Consider the following 9872-nt stretch of genomic DNA (forward strand, 5'->3'; position numbering starts at 1 on the left):
GGTGGTGTCATCCGCAAACTTGATCAGTTTGACAGACTGGTGGCTTGAGGTGCAGCAGTTAGTATACAGGGAGAAGAGAGGGAGGGAAGGACACAGCCCTGGGGTGATCCAGTGCTGATGGTGACAGAGTCCGAGACTCTTCCCCAGCCGCACATGCTGCCTCCGATCCGTCAGGAAGTGAGTGATCCACCTGCAGAGGGAGGCAGGCACACTAAGCTGGGACAGCTTGTCCTGTAGCAGAGCGGGGCGGATGGTGTTGAACGCAGAGCTGAAGTCCACCAACAGGATCCTGGCGTAGGTTCCCGGGGAGTCCAGATGCTGCAGGGTGGAGTGAAGGGCCAGGTGGACCGCGTCGTCCACAGATCTGTTGGCTCTGTAGGCGAACTGCAGTGGATCCAGGAGGGGGGTGGTGATGGACTTGAGGTGTGGCAGGATCAGGCGCTCTAAGGACTTCATGACTACAGAGGTGAGCACCACAGGTCTGTAGTCGTTAAGCCCAGTGATCCGTGGCTTCTTGGGGACAGGGACGATGGTTGAGGTTTTGAGGCAGGCTGGCACCTGGCACGACTCCAGGGAGGAGTTGAAGATGTCTGTGAAGACAGGAGTCAGCTCCTCTGCCCAGTGCCTCAGGGTGGAGGGAGACACGCCGTCCGGGCCAGGGGCGAGGAGGGGGGGGACTGATGGTGAGTGATGGGGGGGGGACTGATGGTGAGTGGAGGGGGGGGAGGAGGAGGGGACTGCCTTTGATGGAGTGAGGTCCATGGGGGCAGCTACACTGGGGGGGGGGGGGGGGGGGAGGTGTTGGGCATAGTGGAGGGACAGGCTCTGACAGGGCTTCCTCGTCCTGACCCTCTGGAGCCTGAGGCCTGTAGTGGGTGATCTGCCTCAGGCCTCCACACGGAAGTAGAGTCGTTAGCAGTAAACTGCTGCTGAAGTTTCTCCGAATACACAGATTTAGCTCTCCTCAGTTCCTTGCTAAACCGGTATTTGGCCTCTGTCTCTGTCTCCACTTTTCAGCGCTGCTTCCTTTTCTTTCCTGATCTGTCTGAGTCTGGGTGTGAACCAGGGCTTGTCATTGGAGTAACTCACCCTAGTGCGCGTTGGTAGAATGCGCTCCTCACAAAAGTGGATATATGAGGTCCCAGTGTCCGTGTACTCATCCAGATCATGTGTGGCCCCTTTAAACATGTCCCAGTCAGTTGTATCCAGGCACGTGCGCAGCTCCTCCACAGCCTCACTGGTCCATCTCTTCGTGGTGCTCACGGATGGCTTTGTTAGTTTGAGTTTCTGTCTGTATGTGGGGATCAGGTGGACCATCACGTGATCAGACAGTCCTAGTGCAGCACGGGGGACGGCCCGATACTCGTCGTCACTGTTTTGTGTGGTGTAACAGTGATCCAGCGTGTTCTCTGCTCTGGTGGGGCATTTGATAAACTGTTTGTACCTGGGGAGCTCGTATCTCAGGTTGCTCTGATTAAAGTCACCAAGCACGATAACCAGAGCGTCGGGATGGGTCCGCTCCACTTGTTGAATACAGTCCGCGAGCGTGCGCTGAGCCTCGCGCACGTCCGCGTCTGGCGCGATGTAAACAGAGGCCAGAACGAATGAAGCGAACTCACGCGGAGAATAGAAGGGTCTGCAGTTGATGAAGAGGTGTTCCACAGCAGGAGAACAGTGCTGGGAGATCACGGTCACATCAGTGCACCAGTCGCTGCTGATGGAGAAGCAGACTCCACCGCCTGCTCTCTCACCAGAGAGCGCCAGGAACAGCTGGAATCCCCCGAGGAGGAGCAGCTGGAATCCCCCGAGGAGGAGCAGCTGGAATCCCCCGAGGAGGAGCAGCTGGAACCCCCCGAGGAGGAGCAGCTGGAATCCCCCGAGGAGGAGCAGCTGGAACCCCCCGAGGAAGAACAGCTGGAATCCCCCGAGGAGGAACAGCTGGAATCCCCCGAGGAGGAGCGCGCTGTCCGGTGTCTCTTTCCTGAACCAGGTTTCAGTGAAGCAGAGAACACACGAGGTGGAGAAGTCTTTAATCCGCATCAGCAACTTCAGCTCGTCCATTTTGTTCCAAAGTGAGTTGGCGTTGGACAGAAAGATCCCAGGCAGCGCCGTGCGCGAGCCTCTCCTGCGTAGTCTCGCCAGGGCACCGGCCCGTCTTCCTCTCCTCCGCCGTCTCACCTTTTGGGCCAAAAAGTGAACCAGGTCGGCTGCAGGAGCCAGAAAAAACTGGAAGTAAGTCCGTGGGGGTGAGAGTCCTGATGTTTAGTAGCTCTTCACGGGTGTAAGAGCAGGCAGACACACAATTAACAAACAAAAACAGACAAACAAGAACGCAGCAAGACACCAAGGCGACCGCTCTGGGCGCCATCTTGGAATGGAATCACAGACATCTAAAATCTCTCCTGTTGAGATGGAAAAACTCCCAAAACTTGGAGAGTCCAGCTGCTACAAGAAGCTGCTGCCAGTGTGCTGACCTGCAGCAACTCTCAGATCACGGCCAAAGTTCTCCTCCAACGAGTCCAGAGACCGAGTGGATCTGCAGGTGTCCTCTGCTGCAGTTCCAGATTCTGCTGTGTACGACTGTGCTGTGAGGCCCAGAGTGACAGGAAACCCACAACCTGTCTACAACAACACAGCACCCAGCTCCTGGAAGCCTTCGTCACACCAGAGGGCCACATGACCCAGGAGGAGGTGTGCTCCTCTGTGTCTAACCATGCTGAGAGCAGAAATTCTCCAGTAATTAGCGGCCAACTGTTTCCTCCTCAGCCACAGTGGCATCCCCCCCCCTGCCTCTACCTGGAGTGGGCAGACAGGTGAGGTTTTGACGCCCCCAGACACAGTGGAAGTGCTTGTGCCTGGATCATATGCAGCACAGTTCATGCTGACTTTGCTGCTGATCCATAAACCCATCGTCTATTCAAGATGTGATCAAAGCCACATAAACAGAAATCCTTGATATGAAATCAGCTCCTCATTGCTGTCCCACAAGACATCTCATTATATTCAACTTCACATTTCTCCACTACCTGATTGATCTGTTCCGTCCAGTTCAGCCTCTGACCAAAGTCAACACCAAGGAAGTGGAAGTTCTCCACGCTCTCTAACACACTCCCATACAGCCTCAGATTGCTCTCTACTGCCCTCTTTCTGTAATAAACATCACCTTTGTCTTTTCAGATGAAAACCTAAAGCCTGAAGAGTTGTGTTTACCTTGTTATTATGTGTTCTACCATATGTTCCTGTTCTCTTAGAAGTAGTTTAGAAGTTAGGCATGGTAGAATCATTAGCAAGTGTAAACAAAGATCAGTGACCCTCCCTTGACAGGATTGTTGTTTAGACACTTGTAATCGCAGAACCAGAACAGGCTGAAGGGGTTAAACATACATCGTAAAACGGGACAGCATGGTGGTGTTGATAAGCTTGTCTGCAGGAGGAATGTGAACTTTGACCTGGCCATCTGGGAAGACAACGGAGAACAAGGACTGTACCAACATCCAATGGGACTGGAAGAAGAGGACGAGGTCATCCAAGCAGAAGAACTGGATTGGACTGTATGAGCATCGATAATTTGCATCTGTGTTTCTATAAAAGACTGGGCCAAGGGATAGTCAGGTTGTCAGACTTCATGCCCTGGCAATTGACTCTGTTATTGTAGGGTTAGGAACTGGCCCGGAGCTCTGTAATATTTGTATCTTGAATTGGTTCTATTGCTAAATACATTTTGAAATTGGCATTTTTCTTCTTGAGGTCTTCATTCAAAGAACACGCAGATGAGCAGTGACACATGAGAAGTATTGCGATCCAACAAGCCCCATTTAATTCCCCATCTTTCAACGTTACCTATTCCCTCCTGCATCCTCTTTGTAATTTACTGGTAGGTCCTTCCTCTTTTCCTAAGGGCTCCATCATCTGCACACAGAGACCTCCCCAGACCTTCTGGAATATCTGAGAATATATCGTTTATTATTCAAAAATTAGTTGGACCGACCAGACTCCCCTGTGGTGGACCATTTTCAACGATGTATGTCTTGATAATTCTGCTCCTATCCTCACCTGGATGCACCATCACTTAAAAAAATCCCTTAGCCAGTTAAATATATTCCCCGCTATCACCATGAACTGCAATGTTACCAGCAGCCCCTCCCTCCACATCATGTCAAACACTTTCTCCACATCAAAGAAAACTGCAACTACAATCTCTTCATTGACTTGAGCTTCTGCTTATTCTTTGTGTGATTGAACCTGTCGACTTCCAGGGCTGTTTGACATCCAGGACCTGTAGGCATCCAGGACCGGTACTCCTCCAAGACCCATAGGCATCCAGGACCGGTACTCCTCCAAGACCCATAGGCCTCCAGGATCCATAGACCTCCAGGACCTGTCGACCTCCAGGACTCGTAGGCCTCCAGGACCTGTAGGCATGCAGGACCGGTACTTCTCCAAGACCATAGGCCTCCAGGACCTGTAGACCACCGTCTCCCTCACCCCCAGGTAGAGGGAACCCTCATCTGGCACCAGAGCTGTGAGATGCAAACAGACCTTCTGAATCAGATCAGGAAAGGGATTTCATCTGTGTTTGGTTGTGACGTTTTGATGCTCCTGTGCTGGTAACTCTCAGGTAGTCCTTGTTTTTACAGTCGAGGTCTCCATCTAGAGACAGTAGAAATAATGAGTGAGTTGGAGGATGTGAAGCTGTCAGTAGAAGCTTGTGATGGAGCTCAGTTCCTCTGGTCAGGCTCCTCCTTCTCAAACCCGTCTGAGGTCTGAAGAAGACTACACGGAGACATCACAGAGCTCTTCATTGTGGCTGGAGCTCACCGTTCCTCAACATGACTCCTCTGTTCGTCTCACTGTGGATGGCAACTCTGTGGGCTGGTATGAACACAACTCTGTCTGTCCCACCAGAGGGATGTGAGTACGATTCCCTGAGAGCACCTTCATGCTGTCTGTTTTCCAGAGTGCAGAACCCAAAAAGACACTGTGCTGCAACCAAAAGCAGAGGAGATGGCAGCAGAAGACCAGACAGTCACACTGGACTGTAACTACACCAGCACAGTCACAGAGGTCTACATCTTCTGGTACAAACAGGATGGGACCAGCAGACCCCAGTTCATCCTGAGCAGGTTCACCTTCGGTAAGGGGACAACAGAAGATGAGTTTAAGGAGAGATTTTCCTCCACACTGAACCCCACCATGAAATCAGCTCCTCTGAAGATCCAGGAGCTTCAGCTGTCAGACTCTGCAGTGTACTACTGTGCTCTGAGGCCCACAGTGACAGGAAGCAGCAGAAGTGCGCACTAAAACCTCCACAGTAAGGCCACACTGAGCAGCGGCCGCTAGAGGGCGACACACATCGTCTCTTCCTGTCAGGAGATGTGATGACAAAGTTTTCTTCATCTTGAGAACTGATGAGAGACTCTTTTACACTAGAGGGCCACATGACCCAGGAGGAGGTGTGCTCCTCTGTGTCTAACCATGCTGAGAGCAGAAAGAGCTGCCAGAAGAGAACAAGGCCACCACCGAATGCTGAACATCAGACAGTTTCTCCTGCTGCTTTGGAGCTTCTTGCAGAGATGGAACCTTGGCTGTGGATTCTTCTGGCTGCTCTTTGCTTTGGTAGGTACCAGACAACCACACGCTGCCACTGCCTCACATTAGAGGCCAGAACTGTGTGCGTCAGATGTGGAAACTCTTTGAGCCACTCAGTGGATCATCTTGAGTGATTCCTGCATGTTCTTCTTCATCAGAGTGTCGAGGAGAAGACAAAGTGATGCAGCCACCAGAAGATGTTGTTGCTGCTGAAGGAGACACTGTTACACTGGACTGTACTTTTCAGACCACCGACCCATCCCCGTACTTGTTCTGGTACAAACAGGAAAACAACAAATTTCCTAAATTGCTTCTTCGTGCCAAGCAGAAAGCTTCAGATCCACAGAGAATTTCTGCTTTAATCAATAAGAAGTCAGCTCCTCTGAAGATCCAGGAGCTTCAGCTGTCAGACTCTGCAGTGTACTACTGTGCTCTGAGGCCCACAGTGACAGGAAGCAGCAGAAGTGCGCACTAAAACCTCCACAGTAAGGCCACACTGAGCAGCGGCCGCTAGAGGGCGACACACAGCGTCTCTTCCTGTCAGGAGATGTGATGACAAAGTTTTCTTCATCTTGAGACCTGATGAGAGAAATCAAACCTGGAGCACAGATGAAGAGGCCTCCAAGACAGGAAGAGGAACTATGTTGATTCTCTTTCATTATAAATATTTTATGGCTTTTTTCACGCAAAGTATAAAAACCAAGTTAATGCAGTAAAGAAATTATATTGTCTCCAATTCTGGTGAAGAAGAGGAGTGAAAACAATCCCCAATATTGACAAAGATGAACAACTAAAATCAGAGAAGAAAGAGCAATGATGTTAAGACAAAACAAGGTTGGTGGTAGAACTATTGATGCATGAATGAGACACCAGAGAACCAGTCATTTCCTGTAGCTCCATTAGCTTCCACGGAGGCACCAACGTGAAGACTTCATGATGAAGATGAGCCTGTCCTCACTTCTTCAGCTTTTTTTCTGGCAATAAGAAAAGAATTCATGTGTTTTTCCTCAGGTTGTGAGTCTTCTGGGGCACCACAGGAAAATCTCGGTCCTCACATTTTCACCATTCTTTGACATGAATCATCTCATCAGACATCTAAAATCTCTCTGTTGAGATGGAAAAACTCCCAAAACTTGGAGAGTCCAGCTGCTACAAGAAGCTGCTGCCAGTGTGCTGACCTGCAGCAACAGGGAAAAGGCAGATGAGAGAGGAGCTGGAGAGACTGAGGGAGGAGCTCACTTGTAACTGAGCTGGAGAGGAGAGAAGAAGGGCAACATTGAGCAGAGCTGGATCCAGCACAGAGCAGACAGGTTCCTTTAGTTCACCATGCTGCCTCTGCTCTACGCTGCTCTCTGTCTGATGTTGCTCAGCGTTCTAACAGGTATGGATGATTAGTCAGCAGCAACTGTCGCTCTGCTCGTTCCTCTTGGCACCATGGGAACGGATCAAACTCTTCCTGTAGGAGTCAGTGGAGAACAACTGACTGCAGTCCAGACAGAAGTGCTCAGTTTCAAAGACGCCGCTCTGAGGTCCACAAACAGAATCAGAATCAGAATCAGAGTACTTTATTGATCCCTTTAGGGGGGGTCCATTAGGGAAATTAGCATCTCCAAAAAAACGTACAGCACTGTACAAAATTACCCACTAACATTACACACCATAAAAACCTATTAAAGATAATAAAAATAGAGTAAAATAAGAAATAAAATAGAATAAATTAAAAATAGAATATAAATATAAAATATGAAACTATTAAAATGTAAATAAATGAACTGAATGGATGAATGAACTGAATGAATGGATGGATGAATGAATGGATGAATGGATGTCCCAGTATTATGTTATTGCAGTGTTGTTCCAGTTCTCCTGTTGGCCCTCCTCCCCCCCAGTGAGGAGCTGAACAGCCTGATGGCTCGGGGGATGAATGAGTTCCCCAGTCTGTTGGTCCTGAACTTGGGGAGGCGCAGCCTCTGGCTGATCAGGCTTCTCTGGCTGTGGATGACAGTGTGCAGAGGGTGGCGGACATTGTCCATGATGCTCCGCAGTTTGTCAATAGTTCTCCTCTGCCACTGTCGCCAGAGGTTTCAGCTTCATCCCCACCACCGAGCTGGCCCGCCTGATCAGCTTCTCCAGCCTGGAGAGGTCCGCTTTTGTCACACTCCCCCCCCAGCACACCACAGCGTAGGACAGGACGCTGGCGACCACAGACTGGTAGAACATCCAGAGGAGTTTCCTGCAGATGTTGAAGGATCTGAGTCTCCTCAGGAAGTACATCCTGCTCTGGGTCTTCTTGTACAGCTGCCTCGTATTGCTTGTCCAGTCCAGCCTGTTGTCCAGCCACAGCCCAAGATATTTGTAGGTCTGCACGCCCTCCACCTCCTCCGTTCCTATCTGAACTGGTCTAGGTCTCGGTCGGTCCCTCCCAAAGTCAATGACCAGTTCTTTGGTTTTGGAGGTGTTGAGCTGCAGGCTGTTGTTGTGGCACCAGGCAACAAAGTCCCTCACCAGGCACCGGTACTCCTCCTCTTCGTCGTCTCTGATACATCCAACGATGGCTGTGTCATCTGCGAACTTCTGGATATGACACATTTCGGAGTTGTAACAGAAGTCCGAGGTGTACAGAGTGAACAGGATGGGGGACAGCACAGTCCCCTGTGGAGCCCCGATGCTGCTGACCACAGTGTCAGACGTGATGTCCTTCATCCTGACGAACTGCGGCCTGTCGGTGAGGTAGGTGGAGATCCAAGCAACCAGGCAGGGGTCCACTCGCATCTGTAGAAGCTTGTCCTGTAGGACAAGGGGCTGGATCGTGTTGAAGGCACTCGAGAAATCCAAAAAGAGGATTCTCGCTGTGCCACTCCCCTTGTCCAGATGCGAGTGGACACTTCTTGTAGACACCAATGCTGTCTACAAGAAGGCCATGAGCAGCCTCTACTTCCTCAGGAGACTCAGGTCCTTCAGTGTCTGCAGCAGGATGCTCCACATGCTCTACCAGCCTGTCATGGCTAGCACCATCTTCTGTGCTGTAGTGTGCTGGGGAGCAGGCTAAGCTAAGGATGCTAACAGACTCAACAAACTCATTAAAAAGGCAGGTCTGTTGTTGGCTGTAGACTTGATAACGTGGACGAGGTGGTGAGGGACAGGATGGTGTTGAAACTGTGGACAATCATGGACAATCCCCCCCCCCCTCCATAACACAGTGGACAAACTGAGGAGCAGCTCCAGCAGCAGACTCCTGCAGCCTCGCTGCTCTAAGGAACGCTACAGGAAGTCCTTCCTGCCGTCCACCATCAGACTGTATAACTCATCCTAACCCAGCCAATAACAACAACTGTTTAAGGTTTATGTTGTCATTTTAATTCTATTTTATTCGATACTTATATATATGCCTATAATATGTATATATTAGATTATATATATGCTAATAATATATGCTGTATATATGCTCATAATGCTATATTTGTATCTTATTTGTATTTTATTTATTCTATTTCTATACTTTGCAAATACAAAACCGAGACTACAGTTATATTCCTCCATGTTAGGCTGCTACAATTCAATTTCCCTACGGGGATGAAAAAAGTACATCTTGAATCTTGAATCTTGAATCTTGAATCTTGAATCTTGACTCTGTCCTACAAATACTCCAATCAAGCATCTGGCCCTGATCATTTCTTCTGGTATCACCAATATCCAGGAGAAGCACCAGAGTTCCTCCTGTATATCTCAGGAAGTAACCTTATCACATGGTCAGAGGCTCTAAGATCACGGCCAAAGTTCTCCTCCAACGAGTCCAGAGACCGAGTGGATCTGCAGGTGTCCTCTGCTGCAGTTCCAGATTCTGCTGTGTACGACTGTGCTGTGAGGCCCAGAGTGACAGGAAACCCACAACCTGTCTACAACAACACAGCACCCAGCTCCTGGAAGCCTTCGTCACACCAGAGGGCCACATGACCCAGGAGGAGGTGTGCTCCTCTGTGTCTAACCATGCTGAGAGCAGAAAGAGCTGCCAGAAGAGAACAAGGCCACCACCGAATGTTGAACATCAGACAGTTTCTCCTGCTGCTTTGGAGCTTCTTGCAGAGATGGAACCTTGGCTGTGGATTCTTCTGGCTGCTCTTTGCTTTGGTAGGTACCAGACACCACACGCTGCCACTGCCTCACATTAGAGGCCAGAACTGTGTGTGTCAGATGTGGAAACTCTTTGAGCCACTCAGTGGATCATCTTGAGTGATTCCTGCATGTTCTTTTCATCAGAGTGTCGAGGAGAAGACAAAGTGATG

The 9872-nt window shown here is 50.0% G+C and overlaps 1 gene segment (V, D, J or C); it reads left to right on the forward strand.

Annotated features, from left to right (window-relative positions):
* Positions 1-4498: 4498 nt before the first annotated feature.
* On the forward strand, positions 4499-5262 carry LOC130538860 (T cell receptor alpha variable 38-1-like; the record flags this gene model as incomplete). The annotated part of the segment is given in 2 exon segments: positions 4499-4875; positions 4958-5262. Coding segments are annotated over 2 exon segments (351 nt in total), but the record flags the coding sequence as incomplete, so codon positions are not given.
* Positions 5263-9872: the final 4610 nt, after the last annotated feature.

Source organism: Takifugu flavidus, chromosome 15, assembly GCF_003711565.1.
Source record: "Takifugu flavidus isolate HTHZ2018 chromosome 15, ASM371156v2, whole genome shotgun sequence".
In the NCBI taxonomy this organism is placed as follows: Eukaryota; Metazoa; Chordata; class Actinopteri; order Tetraodontiformes; family Tetraodontidae; genus Takifugu; species Takifugu flavidus.